The 26,320-nt window shown below is 41.8% G+C and overlaps 1 protein-coding gene across 3 annotated transcripts in view; it reads left to right on the top strand.

Moving 5' to 3' along the window:
• The window catches only part of PAG1 (phosphoprotein membrane anchor with glycosphingolipid microdomains 1), a 103,848-nt gene that overhangs the window by 73,024 nt on the left and 4,504 nt on the right, over nt 1-26,320 (top strand). For all 3 annotated transcript variants that reach the window (XM_041413085.1, XM_041413084.1, XM_041413083.1), the window contains 4 exons: nt 16,592-16,803; nt 19,395-19,446; nt 19,974-20,070; nt 22,698-23,287. In XM_041413085.1, coding sequence (XP_041269019.1) covers nt 16,679-16,803; nt 19,395-19,446; nt 19,974-20,070; nt 22,698-23,287 — 864 coding nt within the window. In that variant the 5' untranslated portion in view covers nt 16,592-16,678. The remainder of the gene's footprint in view (nt 1-16,591; nt 16,804-19,394; nt 19,447-19,973; nt 20,071-22,697; nt 23,288-26,320) is intronic.

Below are 26,320 nucleotides of genomic sequence, written 5' to 3'. Positions count from 1 at the left end.
TGTTGTTTTATTTGCTTCTTTTCTACCCAAAGTCCTAAGCACCATCAGATAATTAAACATTACAGGGCCTGTGATTGTGGACATTTCTGAAAGTCTGGACATTAATTTTATGTCCTGCCAGCTGGAAAGAGGGTGATGCTCTGGCATTGTTTTACTTGGAGAAAAGTGTTTTTCTGATATTAGACTAAAATGTTTCATCTCTGAATAAATCCTTATGGCTTTCTGAGAAGGATTTAAGTGCTAAGAGCATTCAGCTTTGTGTAGGAAATTATTTTAGGGGAAGATGCTTGTGCATGTTCAATAGTAAAGCATAGTATTACTGGTGTGAGATTCAAGCGCAACTGAAAATTCCTAAATTTTTAGGCAAGTATCTGCAGGGCACCTTCATGCCCCATTATAGTCAGTGGCAATCAGAGTCCCCTTCAGCTGCTCATGCAGAAGCAGCTGGTGCCATTTGAGGTGCCCTGGTACATTTTTCATAGTTTCTTAATAGCTGTTTGAGAAGTGTGAGAATTGGCCCTGTGCCATGTCTGGTGATCTCATCCAGATGCAGGTTTCATCTGCCTGAATTGAGGGCAGTGGATGATGTTTGAAATGCCATAAACTGTGCCCTTTGGCCTCCATCTGCCACTCCAGAAGGACACACATCTCCTGCAGTTCACATATCAAGTTGTTCAGATGCCTTGTGGAGGCTAGAACAGAGGCTAGACAGAGTTAAAGTAAGTATTTATTAGGTGGCCTTAATGGATACACCTTGGTCAGTACAAGAGCTCAGCCAAGGCTACACCCAAGATGAACCCAAAATGGACACAAAATGGAGGACTGGTCATGGTGTGTCACACTTTTATATGTTCTGGTCCATTTGCATATTGGAGTTAATTGTTTTGTTAAACAATTAAAAGTTAATCCTTTTTGTTTTTCTCTCTTCATTCCACTGTTGTTTGTGCTCTTGGGCCTGAAACTTTAATTACTTGTCCTTGGTCCCCAGCTAGAGAAGGAACTGTTTTGTCTACTTACTCTGTGAAGAGAGCTTACTATCCCCTAATATGAAGCTCAGAACTACACATTAAAGCAGTGCAGAATCTGAAAAATATAAAAGCTAAAACCTGAGGCATCTCTGTGGACACATCTGCATGAACATCCCAACATCCTTTAGGCAGCTCAGGCATTCTAGCTGGTGTTTAGGCAAGTAAATGGCCCCCTGGGCTGCATTCTGCATCTTTTGTGAGGTTCCATTGCCTGGTACCCCTGGAAACCCAGGAGGCTCAGATGTCTGTCACTCACACACAGACACGCTTGGGCATCTCACACATCTCATGATGGGCAGCTGACTCCACACATCCTGTCACAAGCGTGACACCTTACTGAGCCTGCAGAGGCTGCCTGGGACTTTGTGGGGAAAAAAATAAACTATGGAAGGGCTGAGGAAGGAAGGAGAGAAAACTGGTTCTGCACATGTTACTGCTGTGCTGTGCTCTGTAACTCAGCTGGTAAGATGCACTGTGGGTTTGATCTGTGGTCTCCCAGTCGTCCTGCCCTATCTGCATAGCCACAAAACGGCCACTGGGCAATCAGGCCAGGTCAGAAAGCTGCACCACAGGGACATCAGTGGCCCTGAGGCTTGATCATTGGGCAGCACCAGCCCAGTGGAATAATTGTGCATCCTGAAATGGCTGAAATGCCTGTCCTGAGACAGCAGTAGGTACCCTATGGTGACTGGCTTGTTTTCTCCATCTCTTTGGGCCGACATCATTTCCCAACATCATTTTGCCATTTCCTTTCCTTCGCTTCACCTGCGTTTGCTAGCAGTGCTGTCTTTGCCTATTAGCAGTTGTGTACCAGCTGCTGTGCTTTTTCTTTTTTTGGCAGTTTCCATGCAGATTGTGCTTGCTTTTTTTTTGCCCCAAACCTTTTTGTTGCATGTCAGCATTTTATCTGTTCACATGCACTAGGGAATGATAGGAGCCATGATCTATTTGGGTCAGTGCATGCCTGTAATAATTCCAAAAGGAGGGATTTTCTAAGAATAAATTCTCCAGTGCCAATCTAGTTCTCATTCTTACCCACATAATATCTGTTAGCACCTTCTGCTATTTTTGTACTTGTGAAACTGGGGTAGCATGATGAGTCTTTCTGTTGTTTTTTTTCTGCTTTCTTCCAGATGAACTAAGTCTTGCAATTCTTCTGTTGGTTGAATAACTCATGGAAACACATAGCAAAGTGTGTAGTTTAGCAGCTGCTCCAAACTAATGTCTGTAATCGTATGTTTCAAGTCAGCTGAAAATTCAAAAAGGACTCTCTAAAAGGATGGCATGGTGTTTTTTTCTGAAAGTAGCACATAAATTTGATATTGAACCTAGGTAAATGCAGAGCTAGATGGCCTTTGTTTGTCAGGCAGTTTGCCAGGTGTTCATTGCAGTCAAGAAAAATTTTCAACAACAGGAAAAATTAATTTACTGTCACTGCCATCAAATCAACCTGGAAATGTTTCAGCTTTTAATAACTAATGGTCACTCTCTTGACTTACAAATGGATTCTTTGAAAAGTGTTTCCTTCTGCAGAATTGGATTGCTTTGCAATAAAACTATGTCCCAAAGTGATGAAAAGGGATGAAAAAGCTTTTTTCACCATATAGGTTATTCTTTAAAATGAACCATGTTCAGGATGCATTACAAGAGGCCTGAGCATGGCATATTTCTTAAAGAATAATGCAGATGAAATCCCGATTCCTTGGTTCAGGAAAACGGAACCTGAACAGGGTGTTATAACAGTGGTGTAATGATAAATTGTAAAAAATAAGTAGTTGTTGAAATTACTGGGTGGAATGTGGTGCATTGTAGCTGTACATGTTGTTCAGCTGACTACTCATTATTGTCTATGTTCATGTCTGGTATAGTGCTTAAGGCTATTTAAGACATTTTAGGTGAGCTCTTCTACTGCCTAATTCCTATCATTCCATTCTCTCTCTGAATGTTTTCATATATTTCCCACCATCTGCTCTTTGTATTTCTGGCATGTCCTTTCTTCACCGCTTGGGCATCCTGATACTAACAGGCCATAACCAAAGTAATCAATATATGTTTTTATCAGTACTGGTGGTTTTAAAAAAAATTTGTGTGGGTGTTTGATTGGCACATTATTACGGAAAAATAATCCAAAGGAGAAGTGGTAAACCAGAAAGGCTGCCCAGGGTGGGAGATACTCAGTGAATAGTCAGGGGGGCTGTGTTCTCTGCTAGAAACACCGAGCCTCAAGGTGGCTGCAGAGCTGATGGCAGCTGGTGGAGCTGTGGCGACACTGGTGTGGCCTTTGGAAAGGAGGAGGAGGCAGCTGTGGAAGGAAGAACAAGGTCAGTGGGCTGCAGAGGGTGGGTGAAGGTGCCAAGAGGAGGCAGGATAACAGAGGTGGAGGATTCCTGGCCATGCAGGAGTGGAGGCAGGACCTGCATTTGTGTTCCTGAGGGTGTGTGGATGTGGGCCCAGGCCTCCAGTGCCTGCTGTGGTCACACCTACACAGCTTCTGAACTTCTCAGCTGCTGTGGGAATGACACGTGCTTACTGCTGATCAGTCGTACAAAGGTTTTCAGCTTGTTATCTGCTCTTCCCTCGTACATCACTGGTGAAAGACTGTTCTTACTTACCTGGTCTGTCTTGACTTTCTCTCCTGTCTCTGGAGAGCAGTTATCCTGTATCCTGACAGGCTTTCATCAAATCTCAGACTTAGTCTTCTCTTTCAAAACCTTAACAAGACTACATTCTGTGAGGAAAAAGTAATGATTTGGGTCAGCACGGCAGAGAAACCTGGCAGAAGCAAAGCCCAGCTGGTTGTTGATTGCATGAAGTGATGCAACGCTCTGCTTATCCTGCCTACCAGCCATTGCTTCTCTGTCATCATGTTTTGGCAGCTCGTAACTCAAGGTAGTAGCAAAAATTTTGCAGGAGGCATGATGTATTTATCTTTCTCTCTGCAGCGCTGCCCATATTGTAGAGCCTCCTGTGAAAGTAATGCTAATGATGACACAGGAAAGCACAGAGGCAGGGGAAGGCTTGAAGCAATAGTGATGCTTAAACTGCAGAAAAACCGATGCCAACAGGCAACAAGAAGAACACACTGGAGGAAGGGGGAAAAAGGGATTTTCTTTAGTCATTTGTTATTCAACAAATTGGAGTTTACAAGCTATAGGCCAAATTCTGTCTTCTGATTCTTGCTTTAATGCAAGAGGAGGGTATTTTTACTAGGGATCATGATTTATTCATGTTAAGGAAATGCTTTTTTATGCCAAGTTCAGGCTACAGAGTGCTAGTTAGTAGATGACATTCAGACTAGAGGTTTCCCTTGAAACAACGTGAGAAAGTATTTGTTTTCTGAAGTCCATTTCCCTTCACAGATAGTTTCCTACCATGTAATATCCAACAGTCAAGAAAAAGAGCCCAATACTGTGACAGGCTGGATATGTAAATGCAATATTCATACAAAGCTTTATGGAAGGTTTCTTTTCCACGGTGTGTGAACCAAACATCTCAATTAAATTGAGAAAGGAAAGACCTGGTTTTCGTTAGCTGTGAAGACTTTCAGAATTACATTAGTTGCAGTTGATTAGATCTCATAATTGCATTTGCTGTGTGTCAGGATGAAGCAGTGAGGGGTTTGGGTGTGTTGAGGGGGGTGGTACCCAGCTCGTAGATCACTCCTGCAGGACTCATGATTAGTTTCTGCTGCCTAGGTCTGTTGGGGTCAAGCCCAGGGGTTTATATTTCCCTATTTCCCTCTCGAGAACAGGAGAGAAAGTGGATAAAATGCACCATGTGTCATAACGTTGGTGTGGGGGGCTGGACAGGATTTTGCCTCCCTGCTCCATGCTGCTGCAGGTGCCAAGCAGGACATTGCCTGTGGCTCAGTGGGGAGGTGAATCCACGGGATGTTCCGGACTGTCAAAAGCAAGTGATGTTTTAATTTACCCCAGCTCTGCTTCCAATTGAAAGGGCAGAATGTTTCCATTATGCTGGTCTCAAGGAGAAATTGCGCTGCAATTGTGCCACAGAGTGAGGCTGTGAAAAGGTGTGGTCTGTCAGGGCTGCTCCTGCTGCCCACGGTCTCAGTTGTCCTCATTGTTTGGTCTGATGGGTCAGCCAAGGAGGTCAGCTCAGAGGAGTGCATCTGAGGCTCTTCCCAGTGGGTCAGCACGCATTGACCTCCCCTGGTTTTGTCCATGATTTATAGATATCTGCTCTCCTAATTCTAGATGTCTGAAAGGTCACTGGTCTGTCAGAGATGAGGAATGACCTTCACAGCTAACTTTGAAGGTAGCCCTCTCTCCACAGGAAGAAGTGAGTCTTTACTGATCATGCAGAGCACAGAGGCAGACAGTTTAGATTATTTTTACAAGATGGAATTAAGGTGGCACCTTCCCTCAGGGAAGCCATAGCTGTGTTTCCAACTCCGAGAAAACAAAGATCACAGGCAGCACTGACTGGGGACACCAGGTATCTGGATAAGTTGCAAGAACTCTTCAAAACCCACCAAATTCTTCTTTGTCTTGGACATTTTTTCATGACAATGAAGTTATTTAGACATGGATTCTTTCATGTGCTGTCCTGGTCTTGACAAAAAGTAAACTCTTCAAGACAGGGATCATCTCCAGCAATGAAGAAGGCTCTGTATATATGCACTAAATGCTTAAGAAAAGCTGACATTCCTAATGAGATACAAATGCTAAAAAGTTAAAAATTATTTTATTGAATCAATTAAAGTGAAATGAAATTTGGACTTGAAATAATTCTACACCTATACAAAGCACATTGTAAGGTGAACTCTCTTTTTGTCAAATTGATTTGTCACCAAGTTAAATCACAGCTGCCTCTCTTGCTGTGGGATATCACACATCTCAATTCTCACTAATTCATTTTGTTTCAAGATTACTTAATCCTAAATATAACAGGCCATTCTGATTTAATTTGTATTCTACCTCCAAGGACCATCACTTAGCTTCCCTGGAACACTCCTGTCTTCCAGACATTTATGTCCATAGGTTTTATGATAGCACTGGCACTCAGTAATCTGAACTGTCTAGATTTAAAATTATTTTGATTAATTTTTAAAAGAATTGGGATGATCTTCTTGTGCTTCATTTTGGGGGTGCATCTCACTCAAGGCACATTAAAAGGCTGTAACGTCCTGACAGTTGGATAAAAGGCATCTTTTTAATTTCTCAATTTAGTTAGAGTTATTCTCACTATAAATAATAAAATTTGAGCAATCTGAAAGTTTAGTACTAGTAGAAGTCATTTAGTCTTCTCCTGTGATGGGAAAAGAGGTGAGATCTCACAGGTGGGACCCTGCAGATAGCACCTGAGTAAACCAAAGCCTGGTTTTAGAAATGTAAACATACAGAAGTGGAATCTCATTCTAAGTAGGAGATTCTCTTTTTTTTTTCTTTTTTTATTTTCTTTTTTTTTTTTAACTTTTTTTTTTTTTTTTAGAAAAAAAAATCAGTATTTCATTGGGGACAATCAAAGCATTGTGTTGTGCTGCTGCATATTTTGCAATCTTTTGTAATTGTATACAGTTGGGGTCCTTTGGGAATTGGAAGTAGCGTCTGGAAAAGTACCATCTATTTGTTGCGTTGTTTCATAGGCCTGATTCAAACAGCAGTTTGAGAACAAGTACAATTGCCATGGATTTTAGAGGTCTTTTAGGTCAGGTGACTTGAGACAAACTCTGTGTGTGCCTACTTCCCAAGCTAAGGGGAATTTCTCAGTTTCCATTATTATTACCTGAGATGGCAAAAGGGTTGCTTGAAATGTGGTTGCCCTGCAAAAACTGAAAGGGGATTTGGCATGGTAGAATTACATAAACAGCAAAGTGAAATTATAAACTGGCCTTGTTTAATATGAAAGAGCATCTAGTTCCAGGAAAAGCAAAGCTATCAGGAGTAGTTGTGTCAGAGCTGGAAAACACAAAGACAGCTTTCATTTCTATATGCTCTAAAGTATGCAGTAATCGTGGTCTAATTACCTCACTGCAGCCAGAAAGCAATATGGGATATTGTGGGGGTGTGGGAAAGAGCACAATAATGCTACAATTAAGCTGTAATCTTTGGCATGGTCACTCAGCAGATAAAGCTTTTCTGCTGTCACATCCAAGACAGTGATTATTTGGCTGCTAAAGCCTGGGGAAAATATGTGGTGCTGTTCCTAGGAGCTGTTGCACAGAGGCTTCATTATGGGTTTCTTCCTCAGCAGCTGGCCAAGCCCAGCCAGTGCTCTGCATTTGAGAGCTGTGGCCTCAGCACTCCCCTTCTCCCTGTTTGTGCTTGGGGAGGTTTGTGCTGCTGGTGGTGGAATGGGGGGAGCCTTATTAGCCACTGTGGAATGAATTTGTGAGCTTCAAGTTTTTGGTTACAAACCTCTTTGCTCAGAGCCTGATTTATAATGGAAGCTGCATTTGGCAGAGATTTGTGAGTGTATGGTTTATATACAGAAAGACCTTGTGGGAAATAGATGTGATAGCTCTGTGACAGGTTACGTGCATAATTATGCATGTGTATTAACCCCAGGATGCAGACTGTGTTTCACGGGGACATAATCACATTCACATGCAGTTATGCTCACCTTCCTGTGAAAATTTAGTTTTACAGCCTGCTATGAAACCTTGCTAGTGACATCTCTTATTTTCTGAAATCCTCCATCATTTTAAGAAAACTATTCCGCTGTCTTGAAGCGAGCCCTCGAATTCATGTGCTTAATTGTTCATACAACTTTCCTGACTCCTCTTTCCCAAATTTCTTTCTTTCTGGGAAAGACTGCCTGCACCACAGGATTGTGTGCACTTACTAGAATTCTAGTAGGAATAGAAAGGAAAGAGTGGCAGGAGAAGTCAGGTCAACTTTGAATACATTGACCTTGAGGTGACATGGTCTGACAAGGCATGAATGAGTTGCTTGGAGTATGAATGCAGATTGTGGCATGGATCAGCCTTTGCTGCTGCAAGAGGCTTTTTAATTTTTCTGCAGTGCCATAGGTAGATGGGTTCAGGGCGACTTGGTGTCTCTCTAGAAGATATTAAGGCTTAGAAGGGGTTGAAAGTGACCAGTGGTTTGGGACTGTTTGGTTTTTCTTAGATCTGGTTTTGCATTATAGAGCACACACATGCTTTGATAAACCAGCCATGATTTCTGAAGAAGTAGGTACAGGTACATTAGATCAGATCCTCATTATTCTGCTGCTTCACAAAGCAGAATCATGAGCTATTTTGAAGGCTTATGGCATGCACAGTCTCTGCAAGGCTCGTCTGACAGCCTGCAAGAGCAGCTCAGTCCGTGTCAGTAATTCCTTCCAGCATCAGGCTTTCAGGACTAGGCCTTCATTATGTGCACATCTGGTCTTCACAGCTTGGAATAAGACGTGTCTGTCTTGAACTGTTCTTGTAAAAGGGCACTGCCAAGCCAAGCAGCTCAAAACACAGCTGCACCACCAGAAGAGCTTTAACCTGTTGTAGGAAAATATTTGTCCTGATTTAGTGCATAGGAACCCTAAAAGCAAAATGCGCTAGGTACTGCATGAGAAAGGTGATCTTGGTCTTAAGGTTCGTGTAGTTCAGTACTGCATCTATATTTAGACAGCTAGAAGTCAAAAGAAACCATTGCAGATGCAGAAACAGCAATTCGACCAATTACAAATACGTTTTACAATGTTTTTTAAGTGCCTTTAAAGAAACTTCACAGTCTTGACTCCAGTAACACTGTGGTGTTAGGAAATGTTCTGCAAGCAGCACCTCAGTCCAAACAGCAATCCTGTCACCTACTGTCTCCAGAAGCATTTAATTGCAATTGCTCTTATTCACTTAATACCAATGTGAAGCAAGAATCACATTTGTGTATTCAGGCTGTTCCACAGTAGCATCTGTTTTAGTGTGGCATCTGTTTTAATGTTGCATCTGTTTTAATGCCTGAGAATTATCTGAAATGTCTCTTTTTGATAAAATTTTGACATCTTTGTATTTATTTTATTAGGTTCTCATGCATACTTATTCCTATTTTGATATCTCAGTGTAGTGTGTCACCTGTAGCAGAGAGTGGTTGCCTCAGGCAGCAAACAGGACTGGAAACTGAGAGAGAAAGAGGAGAGTGGATAAAAAGCTGGGCATGTCCTGTGTGGAGAAGTACTGAGAGAAGAGAAGGAACTCTAGTATGGGGGGATTAAGGTCCAAAGGACCCACTGTTACCAGAGACTCAGCCTGAAACATAAAAGATATGGTTTTACCAAGTTAGAACAGCCTGAAGCATTATTTAGGCTGCAGTCAAAAGACTCTTTCCCAAAACCAATCCCATGCACCACTCAGGAGTTAGCTCTGGTCAGGGACCACTCCTGGAAGATAATAAAACCCCCATTCTGTGGAGGATAGGAGAGTACGAGATTGTGGGCTTGGGCTGCACGAGACAATTATCTCCAACATGCTTCATTTACTGCAGTGGACCCAACCTTAATGTTCATTAAAGCACAACTCCCAGCAGCTCCTGCAGACAGGCTCCAAAGCAGGACTTGCAGGAGATACCTATGAAGGTATCTCTCTTGTAGGAGATACCTATGAAGAGTTTGACCCAAGTGTTTTGCCCACACAAGAACAAATGTATGAATGATGTAATAAAATATGTGTGTAATGCCTTATTGGGTTATGCTGTCAGGAATGCACCAACTGTGGCAAGTTACAGAAAGGAGACACTCGAGCTGCCTCCAGCTACTCTGCAGTTAAAGCCTGGTTAGGCCACATAGTGAAAAAGGTCAGAAAGCACATTTAATTTTAAAATCAAGAGGTTTAAAGGAGTTGTCTGGGTGAAGGAAGGGTGCTTTGATTTCATTTTAACTCAGGTCAGCATAGTGCTACACTTAAGGGCTGTTTCAGGAGCACAAATGACATTTTCCTGCCAGCATCATGGTACTTATATGCAGAGAACAGTCCTGACATGGAAATGGTTATGGGCTGAGCAAAGTGCATCTGCCATGTCCTCCCCCTTCTCTGAACGAGGTATTTTGGTGTTATGGGTACAGGAGTTGTGGATTGTCTGCCTTCAGATGTTTTCTTGAGGGTGGCCTTGAGGGTGTCACATACAAGGGGTGTGCTCTGTCTTTGGGCCCTTGGAGATGTACTCTGCCTGCTGGGTCTGAAGTTGCAGAGGGAATTTTCTAGAGTGAGAGTAAGGTAAATCCTCTGGTCTCCTGTAGGTTGCTATCTTCATAGAGAAGGTGTATTTTCAGGATTTAGAGGAACAGATGAAAGGCTCTGACATTGAGAGGTGTTAGTCACACGTGCAGGACAATTCCTGCTGTTGCCTGTTTGTTGCAGCCCAGGTTTCTGGTCTGGTTTTGTGGTTGAATGACAGCATTTGCAGCTGGATGTCGACAAGACATTACTTCATACTTCTCAACCCCTGTCTCAGTTTGTGGGTCCACATATCTTGTACTTCCCCATTTTCTGGTTTAACACAGCTCTCTGGGGGATTGCTACCAGAGTAATAAAAATCTCAGATAAAAATTCCAGCCTTCTTTCCCACTGTCTCCACTCTTTGCCAGGCCTGCTGTGGAGCGGAGGGGATCTTCCAAACCATCTCATCTCCCTGATCTGTTTTGCAGTTTACCAGTGGATAACTGAGAGCACTGGGAGCCAGAGGGGTGGCAGGGCAAAGAGAGCAGTAGGAGATGAGCAGATCACAAGGGAGTCCCGTGACAGAGCTCGGGGGTGAGCACATGAAGCACCTGGGCAGTGCCCCCGTTAGCGACACACAGCCTGACAGCCCCGGACAGGGAGTCGCAATCCCGCAGCCTCCCTGAATCTCTCCTGTCCTGTCGCGTTTGGCTTCTCACATTCAAAGTCGCTCAGTTGTCAGAACAATTTAGTCTCTTGCCTGTGCTCCATCTATAATTCATTAAGAAACCCAGAGAGGTGAAGCTGTTGACATTTCCCACTCTTTTCCCTTTGGAAGGCATGGGCCGAGCGTTCTTTGCAGCAGGATGTGAATGAACTGCTCTAAACGCAGAAGCCAAGGGGAAGGTGGTGGGAGAGGGACACGCTGCCATCCGCTGCTGGGACATCAAAGCACGGCATCTCAAACACGTCCTTTGCATGTGCCACCATAAACTTGAGCAGGACTTTGCTCAGAAAATCCTGGCCAGATCCTGGACTTGAAGTGCACTGCGTCTTTTGGATGCTAGTCTTCAAAGGTGTTCGGGTCTCACGCCAAACTTCTGCAGCACCTTCCCCACCAGTTAAAATTTATCCTTCACATGCTCCCCGGCGTTGCAGCCTGTCTATCTGCTTCACTCCAGATACAGGTTTTTTGCAACCAAAATTGCATTTTCCTCATCGTCACGTCAAGCTGAACTGCCTCAGCTCTGCTTTGTCCCTGCAATAGCTGCAAGCAAAAATAACACATTATTCACCATGAAAGCGTGGGTTATGCAGCAAAATATCTGTCATTTTGAAACCACAAATATAATTGGGCACTTAAGTGCAATTTTGAGGAACGGCTACAGGCATCATTTATCATAGGGATTTCAATAATGGCAAATATTGATGTCTAAAAAGCAAGAAGTTCCAACAAGAAGAAGAAATTTTATGCAATATAGTGTAAAGATTAGGTTTCTGAACTGGTAGTGACTTTGAAATGTGAATGCAGACTATTGTTTAGATTTTGCCATAGACAAAATAGCCAGGTTTCTTACCCTCATGTTCCAGGCTTTTCTCTGTTATTCTCTTTAAGAGTTCAGCATCCCCAAAAACTTGTGTGCAGAGTTCTGTGGAAAGGGTACAGTGGAAGAAATCTTCATCTTTAAAGGGCTGTCACGCAGGAAAATCATTTTAAAAACCCCAAACAGTTCCATTGACCACTATTCTGTCTCAGCAGTGTCTGTCTGCAAGGTTGAACTACTTGAGTCTGACAGACTTCCAGGGGTGGAGGTAGGACTGTTTTGAGCCTGACAGATGAAGGGCCCCACTGAACTCCATCTGTAGCAGCAGAGTTAGTACCAAGCTCTGAAGCACCCTCATAAGAGCCACAAATCCCAGACCCCGAACAGAGATTCACCAGAGGGCAGCACAATATCACTTTCTGTTGTAAAAGCAGGAGTTAATCGTTTCAGCTGTCAGAAGGCTCTTAAAAATTAACTGCTTGTTGTTCCATCATTATAATTTCAAATAAGTTTCTCTTTAAAGCCAGCCCCTGGAGCATATCCTAAATCCAAGGTATTAGGCATTGATGTTTTAATGTCCAGGCATTCATGTAGTGGAAGCAGAGGGAGTTCAGGCAGTTGTGTTTTCAATGTATGTCTTTGCCAGGTTTCTGTCCAGGGCTGCTTGGGGCAGTTGATGGGTGCTGGTCCAGCTTCAAGCATTCCAAGTGCTCTCCTGGAATATTCCCCAGCGTGGATGAATATTATTTCAGCCTCATCCAGTTCCACTCAGTGAAAAGTGTCCCAGGGCAGGGACACTTTTCACTAGACACTGTTGCTCAGAGCTCCATCCAAGCTGGTGTTTAACACTTCCAGGGATGGGGCATCCTCAGCTTCTCTGGGCCACCTGTTCCAGTGCCTCACCACCCTCACTGTAAAAAAATTTCCTTTGAGATCTAGTCTAAACTTACTCAGTTTAAAGCCACTTCCCCTTGTTCTATCACTACATGCTCTTTGAAAAAAAAGTCCCTCACACTAGTTTTCTTCTAAGTCCCCTTTAGGTGCTGGAAGGCTGAGATGTTTTTGTGTTATAATTGTATTTACTTCTGGTTGTCATGTCTGCTGAGCAGATTCTAGGTCCTTTAGCACTTATGCTAAACTCCTGCTGTTCAAGGAGCTAAGGGGAATCACTTGTCACATTTTGCCTGCCCAGCTTCCTTCGTTCAGGGCTTCACCTGTCATCAGTCTGTTCCTAGTTATTTCTCTGTTCTGCTTGCACAGGTGTCTGCAGCAGTCACCTCTGCTGGTTCAAGTGCCACTGTGCTTGTCTGTCCTTTTCTGACCTCTTTCTCTCAGCATATAGTCAAAGCATTTTGTGCTGGTCTCCTGTAAATTAACTACATCTTTCGGCCTTGGTCTTTGCTGCTTTGACTTCTGCCTGGTGGGATGCCTCATGTGTAGCATCAGTCTTGTGCTTCACTCCTGACATCACACGCAGAGATCTTCCTTGACTGACTGTTTCTGATCTCACTCCTTTTGAAGTTCAGTCTGAGCTCCATCTGCTCTGCCTCAGACCAACAGTTCCTAACTCTGTACTGAAGCCTTCAAAGACAGAGCTTTTCCATGGGGCTGCTCCCCATGTATCCTTAACTTTTCTTAGCTTAAATTTTATCTTTATTTAAAGTCCTGGAAACCTAAGAATATATATTTAGAATTTTTAAAAACCACTTTCCTTACAGTATTCGTTTAAGTTACATTACTTAGTCTTCTAAGAGTATAGTATCCTACTTCAGAGTAGATACAAAATTATGAACTTAGTAGTAGAAATAATTTACATATCATTCAAGATAGGTTTGTGTCTGCTCTAAAAGAAAATAAAAATGTGTTTCTGTTTTAAGAAAAAGACTTTAAATCCCTATTCCCTCCCTTCCTTCCTTCCTTCCTTCCTTCCTTCCTTCTTTCCTTCCTTCCTTCCTTCCTTCCTCCCTTCCTCCCTCCCTCCCACTACTTCCTTCCATCTTTCTTCTTTATTTCAGTATTTGAAAAAAAAATCCTTTTTTCATTTGCATTTTTCATTCTTTTATTTTTGGGGAAAACCATGGAAGAAAAGACAACAAAAATGATGAAAAATTATTTTGTTCCGTTTCCTTTGTTTTTACATTCCATTTTTATTTCAACATTTTTTTCAAAGGAAAAAATAAAATGAGAGGGTTTTGAAGGCAAAAGGATTGGACAAAAGAAATGAAAATATTTTTAAAGAATTTTTTCTGAGCTTTAGCAGGGCAGAAAATGTCTTTGAAAATTCACGAAAAACAAAAATTTTAAAGGGAAGTACTTTCGTACTTTCTATTCAACTATCTTAACAAGGGCTTGGAGCCAGTTAAGGCAGTCAGCACAGTGTGCTTTGTAATGTTTTCTAGATGAGGACATTCCATCACCTTTACAGGAATCCATACCAATGCACAGTGCCCTTGCAAGACGTCACAGAGGTCTTTGTGGGCATTACACCAAGTTTTCTCCTGACTAAACCTGATTCGGTTTCCCTTAAGGTCTCTCTGTTTCACAGTCAGTGCTATGACTGTGACTCACAGTAGAAATAACCCAACCTGGGCTTTAAAATAGGGATGAGGCAGAGCTGTGTCATCTGCTGTATACATAATTTTTAGAGTGATCTGCCATTGCTTTTGAATGTTTAATTTTCCAGGCTGTGCCAAGATAACCAGAGAGGCACATTGCTTGGCAGTGGTCACCGCTGAAGAGCGCTGGCTCTTGGGTGTCAGTGCTCAAGACTACCAGTAAGATGCTTGTGCTTTGCCAAGGTCTGTGGCACCTGTTCTTCCTGTCTTTTTAGGGCATTGGAGAAGTTGCACAATGTCTGGCTTTCTTGTTTCTTGCCCAAATTGAAATTATTTAGCTACACCTTCTTTCACACAAGCACCCCCCCCCAGTCCATCAGGAGAGAGGAGCTTTCTTCTTGCACCATGGGCCTCCCTAGAAAACACAGTAGAACTTCTGTGCTTTTATGTCACACACAGCAGCTGCTCGAAGAGAAATCTGCTATGGTGACTATCTTCTTTCTGTGTCCAGTGCTCCCACCCCTGCATCTTGCAGCAGCTCCGGCTTTCCCTTTCTCAGGCCGCATTGCCTCCCCCTCCCCCACCCAGATGCAGCTGGGCAGGGGAGAGGTCCGATCTGCTCACCTGCCGGACTCCAAAGAGGAAGTCTCTCTGGGAGTGCTCTGCTTTTAACCCCTGTGTGTTCTCAGAGGCGTATCCAAGTCCCCAGTGGCCACACCAGGCGTCAGTTTAAAATTTGGCCACTGATTGGTTTGACCATAACTTCCCAAAACTTCACTTCCGGGTCAAACCACGACAACCTTGAAATTGGTCTTTTCAGGATCAGCAGCTTTTCTCATCTTTTGTTTGTTTCTTCCTATTTCAATTTATAACCAATGCCATTATTATCTAAAGGGAAAAGTTTTTTAAAAAAGGATTTATCCACTGTGGATAAATTAGTAAGGTTCTTCTTGGAAGGTCTTCAGAAGTCTGATCCTTCATGGCTGAAATTAATGAGTCCATGTTAGGCAGGAAGAGAAATATTACTTGTAAGAGGTACCCAAGCTACCCAGTCACCTAACTTAGCTGTTATGTGTAACTGATATCTTCTCTGATTTACCAGATTTACTCTGATCTGAATGGCCTTTTTCTGGAAATAAATCTTTTCTCATAAGATTTTAATAACAAAATGCTGATATATTTTTGTATACGAGTATGATATTAGTTCCTAGTTGAATTTGTTTTTACAAAGGTTGTTTCTGCTGCAAAGAAATAAATATAGGTACATACATATTTCCTATACAAAAAAAAATCTATGAAAATGATGCATTAAAGTAAGTCATTAGTGGCTTTAGACATTGTCAATCTTATATTTGTGCTACTTTTTCATTCCCAAATTACATCTGCTCATTTCTTAGCCATTGTATTCTATTTCAGTTTTTATCAATCAAGTCAGCCTGAAAGCCTGTAAATAGGCTTTGCATAACCTGTTCTCAAATTATGGAGGAATTGATACCTTCAGCAGTGAAGAATTAATAACTTCTTTTTAATTTTGCCATGTCAACCATGTATTGCATTAAATGTATGTACAGAATTTTAGAATATATTCTGTACCAAAACTTGTATGTCACAAGTAAGGTTTACCCAGGAGTATTCCCCTTGAGCTGCTGTGCTCTAGCAAAAGTTGTGTTTATTCAGGTTCTTAAAAACCACCCTGTTTACTTTGCTCTGTTGTTTTCTCAGACTCAGGTGGGGAGAAGCTAAAAAAGAAAGTTCAGTATTGTTACTCTCCAGACATACTATTAAGAAAATAAGCATGTCACACAGAAATAAGACTGGATCTTATCTGCTGTGAGAAAGGTTTTTGTGGTATTCCTTTTGAAGACTTACCTAGTTTATTTGTCACTGCACTTTAAGCCTCGAATTACATGTAGGCAGGAGGGACTGAGAGAGAGGAGGTGAATGCTTGCTGCAGCTCTCTTTTTGGCTTGTTAACTTTGCAGAAGTTGTAGGTGGTTTCAGAAGCTCACTTTTCAATGAAATTTGCAAATATAACCACAAAATAGATTACTCTGGCCCTCAAAGCAGATTTATAAATCTTTGCCTGAAGATCCAAGTACAGAGATGCTGTACTACCTTTTATTAATATTGAGATTGTAGATAGGTAACAGCTTGTGTTAATATTTGACAAATCTGTTCTATGTTACTGTCAGAAATGTAGCTGAAAATCTCGCTGGCTGGCTGGCTCGTACTTGAAACTGGTTTTCATAAGATCTGGATTTGAAAATCTCTCCTGCCAGACTTGTAGCTGTCAGATTCATTATCTTCAAAATTTCTCTTAACGTCTGATGGTGTTTTTCTTTCCTTCTGCAGAAACAGAAGGTGCATGCAGCACAGATGTCAGTCTTCTTCAAGGAGTAACTTCTTCAACCCCAAGTGATACCAGCTCCTGCTAGTACCATGGGGCTAGAGGGTGTTTTTTTAGGCACTGGACAGATCCACGTAATCCTGTGGGGAAGTTTGGCAGCCATGACAACACTCTTGTTCCTCACCTTCCTCATCTTCCTTTGCTCCAGCTGCAATGGGTAAGGCTCCAGGGCTTAATGGTTCACTTTGGACATAGCTTCATGTATAAATTGTTAGCGGGAAATACTTAGGACTGAGGTACAGAAATTAAAAAAGAAAGGTACCTTTTGCAAAGCAAACTTCAGTTTGAACAGTTCTATTCATTCTAAAATCTAATTCTGTTTTTCTTTTGCTGTGAAGGAAATACACAATTGTGTTTATTCAGTGGTTTCCTCTAAGCAGAAGCCTGGAGCCCAGGTAGACACTGAGTGTTAGCAAATCACACCCCTAAGCTGAAACTGAGAACGTCAGGTGGGCTAAACAGGACCAAAAAAGTCTAGGCAAAAAGGAAAGGGAAGTGATTATGTACTTCAGCTTTGCTGTGGCCATTCCTGAAGCATAGGGAATATAGTATTGCTCCTGCCTTTCATGCAAAAATGAGTAAGGATCAAACAGTGGTACTAATTAATGCCTTACGCCTTATCCTTATTTTCTTCTCTATAAGAGGATTCAGTTTCACCCATAGAGGCACTTCTACTGGCTTTGTTTATGCATGTTTCAAGGCTCCTTCATGACATGTAAGCTGAGCCCTGCTGACTGCACAGGGAAGCTGGGCAGCCTGCAGTCCGTCCATGGTGCCCTTCCACAGGCAGAGCAGTCAGACCCTTCACTATGGGGGAAAAATCCAGGACAGCAGCAAAATCTGCAGTTTGGATGCATATGTCTGTAAGGAGCATGTGCTTTCGTCCCTCCAGCTTTGAGAACATTGAGGAAATTGTGCAGCCATAAAATGCACTGTATTGGCACAAAATGTGTCTATAGTGGAAGGGTTTGTTTTTCATCAGGATTTATCTAAAGCCCAGCATGCAAAAAAACAGTTGTGGGCAAAAACAGGTCCCAAAGTTGGTTGAAACCCTAAAAAGCCTAAGTTAGAATGTGTAATTTCATGTGATTCAGGAGAAACACTTTTGTAAATTGTAAGTTGACATTTCAGTATCTTCTTATTGTCACAGTTTGCTGTGATATCTGTGCAAAAAATAGTAGAATTTTTTACATTTATTTAAAAGTAAAAAGTCTATTTTAAATATTTTTTAGCCCACAAACATTACTTTTAGGTACTGTGTATCATCTTTAAGGCCTTTTCCAACCCAAATAATTCTATAATTCTATGTTTTGTAACACACCAATCCTTGAAACATCTCTAGAAAGATGGGTCAAACCACTGAGTAATCTTTACAGTTACAGAGATACATTGCCTGAAATATTCTGGTGATGTTTTTTAATAAATTCTTGTGTTGCTAGTTTGGACATAATATCTTTTGTTTCAGGTCATTCTGTATGGCAGGTTGTTTATGCATAAATGCAATTGTGCAGAATTTCTTCCTGGCTTACTCTTCAAAAATGGATGAGGACATAGAAAACTGAATAAAATTTGCTCTTTCTAAAATATCAGAGTCAGAAAAACTTCCAGAGAGGAAATTCAGCTTTTAACTTTCTCTGCTCTTCATTGGTGCATGCTCACTTGCTGTTTTGTTATTTCCCAATTAGGTAGAATTTGAACAGTTGCTGATATGGAAGTACAGTTCACTGCAGACTTTAGAAGAAGCAAAAATTTCATATTGTCAATATTTTCTCACCTTTTTATTTGAATTTTCATCTAGGGGAAGGACTAACATTATTTTAAACTCATACTTTATTGCAGTATTTCTGAACAAGAGCTCTATTTCCCAAATGGTAAAAACTGGAAATGTGATCCATACTTAGACTCCTATGAAGGACCCAGGGAAGTGGGATTCCTTTAAAACTGTAGTCCTCTGCTGCTGTGAAATTTGTATGCCTTTTTGAACTGCTCATGCTTATTATCAATTTGACTAGCATTTTTAGTTATCTGGATTTTGTTGGCCTTTTCTAATTCCTCATAGGATACACATTTTTTTTCTGACACAGTTTAAGGGACTTCCTAAGTAGTCTGTAACCAGGATGTATATCTGAGAATTTCAGATATTATTAAATTGAAGAATAATATTTTTATTATCATAGAGTCATAGAATGGCCTGGGTTGGAAGGGACTTTAAAGATCATCTAGTTCCCTGTCATGGACAGGGACACGTTTCACTAGACCAGATTGCTCAGAGCCCCATCCAGCCTGGCCTTGAACACTGCCAGGGATGGGGCATCTACCAGAAGTTGCTTCTTGGAGCAATGTGTTCCAGTGTCTCACCACCCTCACAGTAAAGAATTTTTTCCTAATATTTAATCTAAACCTACTCCCTTTCAGTTTGAAGCCATTCCCCCATGTCCTGTCTCTACATAATTATTTATACTATATTGTAATAACCATCAGTCATTTCTCACTGTGATCTTACGTTGAGAGAGAAGAAGAGTTTTGTGTGTTTGTTGTACCTCTTCAGTTATGTTTATCACTATTCTGCCTCAATGGTGTTTTTACACAGAGGTCACACCAATTCCTGTAACAATTTTCAGTTATTCCATTTTCAATATTATTGTGAATCATAGTTCTGTTCCCTGCAGGAGTGTAAGGTCTATGAATGATTGGTGTTTGTATATTGGCATAATTTGTAGTAAAAATTCATGTGCCTTTTTCATTAAGGGAAAAGAAGGCCAAAAGTCAGAATGGAGATCATGAAAATCTGATGAATGTGGTGAGTATTTATTTCTGGCAGCTTGTGTCTGTCTTGTGGTTGGTTTGTACCAAGCTCCTTGCAAAATACAACAGATTAGAGAATAGCTCAGGAATTTTGAGATGGTTGACCATGGGAAACTTTAAAAGTTGCAGAGGGGGGAAGAGGAGGAAAATTTGTGTAGATCCTGATAATCTGCACTTTCTCAGTGCCTGTTCTGCCACCACTGCACTCCAGCCTTCCCCTCACTCCATTTGCAGCCCAAGGCAGTGTACACTTTGTCAGATGCTGTCTTCTCACGGGTTAAAGCCATAGTAATGTCTATTACCGTAAAGCTTGAAAAGGACATCACGCTGGACATCTTTGCACTTACTTCTTTTTAACATCTGTAAACACAGACACTTAAATCTTTGAATCTAGTTGGCATGGTTTGCTTCTCCTGCCAATAATACCTGTGGGTCAGAGCTCCGGAGATGAGAATGAAATTGCTTGCGTGTGTGTTCATGTGAAGGTTCATTCTGAGCAGCGGTCCCTGGTCTGTGTTGCAGCCTTCCGAGAAGGAGGTGTTCAGCCATTCCATCACGAGCTCGGTCACGGAGCCTCCCCCGAACAGTGAACAGAACGGAGCCCTCAGCAACGGTGAGGGTGAGTATGGCAGCCCCTGCGGGTGGGATGAGCCAGCGGCCCCGTCCCAGTGCATCCCTCAGGTTTCAGGTTTCTAGCCATCGGCTTCCCAAGCACACAGGCAAGCCATGTGTCAGAATACTCTGCACGCCTCTGCAGGTCTGACACCAGATCACACAGAACTTACAACCAAGGTAAAAAATGCCATGGAGTCGTTTGCCTCTCATGATCATCTCATGGAGATTCGGGTGGTTTAGGCTGCATCTCCACTCCACTCCTCGGCATGCTCTGGTACAGCCCTGGCTGCTGCTCCCAGTCCTCCACACCAGCCAGCACTGGGAGGAGGTGCTGAGGTCCTCTCCTGGGCCACCAGGTCTTGGTCACCAAGCCATACCTGCAGATTGACCAGGTGATCAGGCAGAGAATAGGACCTTCCCTAATCTTGGTAAGCTATGGAACTGGGATAAAACCAGAAGATGAAGCTGCGCCTTAGAGTTTCAAAAGTGCTCCAGGAGGGTGTGGACAGATCTCAGGTGCCCCTCCAGGGATTACAGCTTTAGGTCACAGTACTGTGCTGTGCTGTCACTTATATTTTCTTATTTTAGAAAACAGGCAACATAAATAGGCTTCCTTTTTTTTTCCCTTAGTCTTTGCTTTGTGGAACACTCAAAATGATTCACCCTGAAGTATCACTGGAAAATATTTTACTCAGCTGTACCTAAAAATAAACTCACTCTCAGCTCAGAGCCACTGGGAGCCAGCTGTTGTCTTCACACTAACATCAACACCAGGGGCTGCACTCCAACTTAAAGCTCTCTCCTCATCTTCTGCAAGCAGAGGCTAAGCTATTCAGACTTTACCCCTTAGAGACAAGTATCCAAAGTAATCTTTAAACTTTGTTTTTGCAGCTAATTGCTGTTCCCATCCATTGGCTTGTTGTGTATGTAGGTGTGTGGTTCCCTGAGGGACTTGATGTGCAGAGCAAAGCCCTGCAGAATGGAAGTATTTCTCTCTGCCATGAGTCACCACATGTGCAGCTGTCAGAGCTGCTGCTAAAAGGTGTGCTGTCAACCAGCAGACAGTTTTCAGACTGTCTGATATTATACTCAGCTTATACTCTGCATAACAGCTCTTCTGAATAACAGGAACCCCTGTGCTTTAATTTTTTACTTACACTTCATGCACTTTTTGTTAGTAGTTCTTTTTATTACTGTTTCTGATAGCTTTTTGAGCAGGGGATGGGCTATGGAAGAAGAACCATCAAACGCTGTGTTTTTTTCCTTTGTCCAACCTGCCAGCATTGTCTTATCTATGCCAACCCTTCAGCTACCCCAACCCCTTCTGTTCTACCACCCATAACCATAAAAATAGAGAAACCTGAGCTCTCACTGCTTTTGGTTATCCCCTCCAGCCTGAATGGAGTGTGTGCTTTCTGGGTTCTGTAAGGGTGCTCAGCACAGCACAGAAATCTCTAGAATCAAGGACCAGAAAGGGAAAACTCCCATCTCCCATTCAGTGATTATCATCTCACACCTCCAGCTCTGTCCTGAGTTTTGCAGTCAGGGTATGGCTCCCTGCAGGTGCTGACTGTGTCTGCATGCCCTGAACAGAAGAGAAAGCAATGTCCATGGCAACCACCAAATCAAAGGCATTGATTGCTTTGGCAACCCTTCTGTCACCATGTCAAATACACTGAAGAACACAGAAGAATGGGTTGTTTTTGTTGAGATAGTGCCCTAGGAACTGTGCTAGGAAAAGTAAAGCTGTTCAGAAATGATTTTTTAAAGAAATAGTGTGAGATAAAGTTATCTACCATGCTTGAAACATGCTTGTGTATGTCCACGAGTGCATGTAAATGTCACACGTGTGGTGTAAGATGAGAAGCCCCATACATTTCAGTCCCTAATACCCTCTAGTGACAAAGACATGTGCCCACTTCTGGGACCTGAAACAACATGTTCTGCCTGACACTACCTCCTGAAGTCTAGTCTTCTCTCTTGTGCATATGGCCAGCTCGTTAGTAGGTTGTCAGCCAACATTATGTGCTGTGAGACTAAGAGAAGCATGGCTCAGCTCTCCATGAGGAGCTTCTGCTGTGGCGTGCAGGGAGAGCTGAGAGAAGTGCAATTCCAACCAGAATTGGACCAGCATGTTAAACAAGCTGAAGGATGGTGGGGAGGAAGAAGGAATGCTTTCCTTTTGATTCCAAAGAATGGGGAAATGCAAAGAGGAAAATCTAACGACGATTTTTTAAGGCACTTGGTTTGAGGCCTCCCACCTGTTTCCCATCTGAGACTGCTGAGCACTCTGTAATCATTCAGTGAAACTGAGTACAAGGCAGCTGAATATCCATGCACAGCTAACCTCCCACCCCCTGTTCTGACAGTGAATGCTGTTGCCATATAATGTGACTTGGGGGTGTACAGACTGTTTTAGATGTTGTGAGAAAGATATTTTACCAGTAGAGTGCAGAAATGTCTGTAACTGAAACGTTTTGATAAGCAAAAAGCACACTAATCACCAGGCATTTCCAGCATCATTTACCCTTTCCAGCATGTCACAAAAACAAAGTGATGTAGAGAGTACCAAATCACACCTTTTAGTTAACTAAGCCTTTGTTTGTAATACTTCTCTGTAATTTTCTTTAGTTCTTTCTGAGGACAGTACAGCTGCCTGTATCCAGCCTTATGAAGAAGTACAGACATCTGATCTACTAGATCAACAGGATGGTCTTGGAAAGTCTATAAAGTGTCACCAGAGCCGGGAACTACCCAGTATTCCCCCTAACAACCCCATGGAAACTATAATCTCATCTAGAAATGCAGAAAATGATCAAGGTCTTGGAATGGAAGGGCCTTATGAAGTCTTGAAAGACAGTTCCTCTCAGGAGAACATAGTTGAAGACTGCTTGTATGAAACTGTGAAGGAAATTAAAGATGTTGGAGCAGTAGCCAGCATGGAAGGGAACTCTAACAGCAAATCAAAGGCTTCACTGACAGTTTCTGAAGGTCAGAATCAGATTCCTGAGTGCAGAATTGAGTCAGCAGAGTATGCATCTGTTGACCGAAATAAGAAGAGTCGCCAAAGTGCAAATTCAGAAAGTCCTCTTGACAACATACCAGATGTAGAGGATGAGCTTCCCCCTCCAGTACCCATGAAACTTCTTGATGAAAATGAAAATGTGCAAGAAAAAGAAGTGGAAGAAGAAGTGACAGAAGGAGCGAGTAAACCAGAAAAGGTAAATACTGCAAATATTTGTCCTCATCAAACAGCCAAATAATGATTGAGAACATATGGTGGGAGAGGATTTTATTTTTCAGTAACAAAAAAAATAACAGGAAAAAAGCCCACTCAAGATGAAGCAAGACTGTAAATAGAAATATTATAGTGTATAGTAGAATCTTTGTGTTAGAGCTATATGCTCATTCTATTGCTGCCTGTATTTTCAGTTGTTGCAGCTATGCACTACATAAGGCTTTTCCCAAAATATTATCCAGGAATTGCATAGGAAGCTTTTGCTTCTTTGTTTGATGGTATTATACTTGTGGAAGCTATTATAAAGGGCATCCAGTATCTCTGTCACCATCTATATATTGTTCTGAAGCCCCCTCTTCTTTTTTTTCCTAATGAAACTGCAATTTACAAAAAGGAGAGGGGGGCATCCTTGGTGGATGTCCTTACTTTAGATGTGCCTCTTTCATTGGTCCACCTTGACTTAGCTGTGCAAGTGTTAGGCACTCACTTTGTCTTTTGCTGTAGGAGAGAGGGATAGAAAGAGAGAGAGACTGCAGCTGCACGCTTTTATATTTGTCAAATTCTGTATATCACATATAAACAGAGTGTAAGGAATTTAAGTGCTGAAATCACAGCCAAAAATGAAGTTTTCTCAGCAGCTTATGCTTCCTCACTAGGAACGAGTTGTGGTAATTCCTTGAAATACAAAATTAGGACATTTTCTGCAGTTTCTTTTCCCCTTTGTAGTTTTTTATCAGAAGACATTTTAAGGATGCTTTCAGATCATAGTAGAGACTTTTCATAAATTGTTGAGTTTGCATTTTTCAGAATGTTTAGATATCTTCTTATTAATTGTGAATGAAAGAACGGTAGGTTTAGCAGGTTTCTGGTGTCCAAGTCATCAAATAATATTAGGTAGGTATTGATGAAAATTTCAAAAAAGTTTTTAAGATGCAATGTGACTTTTAAATGTAAATATTTATATTTACATTTAAAAGAGCTGAGGTATTGTTACCATAAATTTCAAAAAAGTTTTTAAGATGCAATGTGACTTTTAAATGTAAATATTTATGTAAAAATCACAGCAGAGCTGAGGTATTGTTACTTGTTTCTGGTTGTTATCTTTCTTGAAGAATTTCAGTAATCCAGGAAGAAGGCAGAAGAGTATCTTGTTAAATAAATAACTAACCATGTAACTTGTAAGGCACAATATAGCCCAAATGAATAAAATGAAGACTTCTTGCAGTATAAAAATTATTTAGCTAGACTCTTCATTGCACATTTGTACAACAATGATCTCATTAAGTAAAAAATTAAGATGTGACTGTCAACAATAATCCAGCAACATTGCCCCCTCCCACATTCCAGCCATAAGTAATTTCTAATTAGACTTTTAGATAAACAGCTTAGTGTAAAAGTGATATTTTTCCTACCAGGTGTGAAAAGACTAGCAGAAAGTAATTGTATTTCCCAGGCACCAATACAAAGGAAAAGCCTTTGCTGCTCTGTAGCTCCCCAGCACACCGTGTCTGCAGCGTCAGTAACTGCCAGGAGTGGGAATTGATTAAAATGGTTCAGGTTTTGAAGGATTAATCAAGAGATGACACATGCAGTCCCCTAAGTGCAGGAAAAAAAGGTGTTTGTCTAATTAAAATTTATTCAGAGCTGAAGCCACCCTGAGTTAAATCTTGGGCAGCATCAGATCATTGCCGTGCGTGCTGCTGGGTACATGCATTATGCATCGAGGTGTGTGCCTGTCCTGTCCTTGAGAGCTGCAGCTGCAGCAGAGCTGGAGATGGTAATTGATGGAATATATAAATGTCGTTATTGTTGGCATTGTGTGGGGAGGGGGCTGTGGGATTGTTTTTCTGTTGTGATGATGATAGTTTTTCCCTGTATTTTGCTGCTTCAAGCAATGCAGAGCAACGCCTGGTTTTTTTGATGTGGCAAGCAAAACCAAGATGTTCATGGAAATATATGTTACACTGATAACTCTTTTAGTTAGACTCCATAGGTGTTTCTGGTTTTGCTTCCTTTCTATGAGTCTACTTAACTCTTTGTTTAGCATGACATCTGTATCCCAAACTCTTCAACCTTCTGCCCTGGCCCTGATGAAGACAGAGGTTGTGTGTACGGCATGCAAGTCTCCCTCGCTGTAACGAGGGCACACAGAAGGGACAGGCAGGGAGGCACCTGTGTAACCAAGGCTTGTACCTGCCAACAGAGAGAACAGACTGTGTCCAAGCTCTTTCAGTCTCACCATCTAAAAGAGGGCAGCCAGTGTGATCCCCAGCCCATGCCAGTCCCTGAAGCACTCCAGTCTGGGAGAAAATTAGGTAGACCAAGCCAGAGACCATTCCTGTATATAGCTGCATGAAAACTAGAAAGGCACCTTTTAAGAGCCAGGTGTGAAATAATGGATGAAAATTTAACTAAACTGGTTTTCGGCTCTGACCCAGCCAAATCCTTTGGAAAGACTTGGTGAAGAAAGACACCTTTAATAGCACAAGGCCTCTTACAGGCCTCTATCACCTACAAAACCTTGAACATCATTCTTCTAATAATACTGAAAAAGCAGAATAGATTTCTTTAGTTCTTTCTTTTATTTAAAAAGGGAGTATGCATCTCCTTTTTCACCCAGGTCTTTCCAGAGTGAGCACTGGTGGAGGTGCTATCTGTGTGTCCATTTATCTGCTGCCATCTGATTTCATCTTTAAACAATCTGAGGATAAGCAAAACATCTCTTAAAAATGTACCAAAGGAGAATGTTCTTGTTCTTTTGCCCGTGTCAGGAGCAGCAGCTGAGCCAAAGAGCAAAATACCAAGTGCTGTCAAGGAATGAAAGGAAAGCAGAAGGCAAATAAGGACATGTGTGGTTTGTGTTGTTACTGTTGAGGTTTCAGCATTGTTTAAAATGTTGCTAGGTACGAAATATTTAGGGGCCAGTGGAATTTAAGTTTCCCATTTAAAATCTTAAGATTTTAAGATAACAATATCCTCCAAAACGGATGTGTCACAAGCTTCACATTTAGAAGAA

This window comes from Onychostruthus taczanowskii, unplaced genomic scaffold (assembly GCF_017590055.1).
Source record: "Onychostruthus taczanowskii isolate IOZ18803 unplaced genomic scaffold, ASM1759005v1 scaffold4, whole genome shotgun sequence".
In the NCBI taxonomy this organism is placed as follows: domain Eukaryota; kingdom Metazoa; phylum Chordata; class Aves; order Passeriformes; family Passeridae; genus Onychostruthus; species Onychostruthus taczanowskii.
This window is presented reverse-complemented; position numbering and strand designations above follow the sequence as displayed.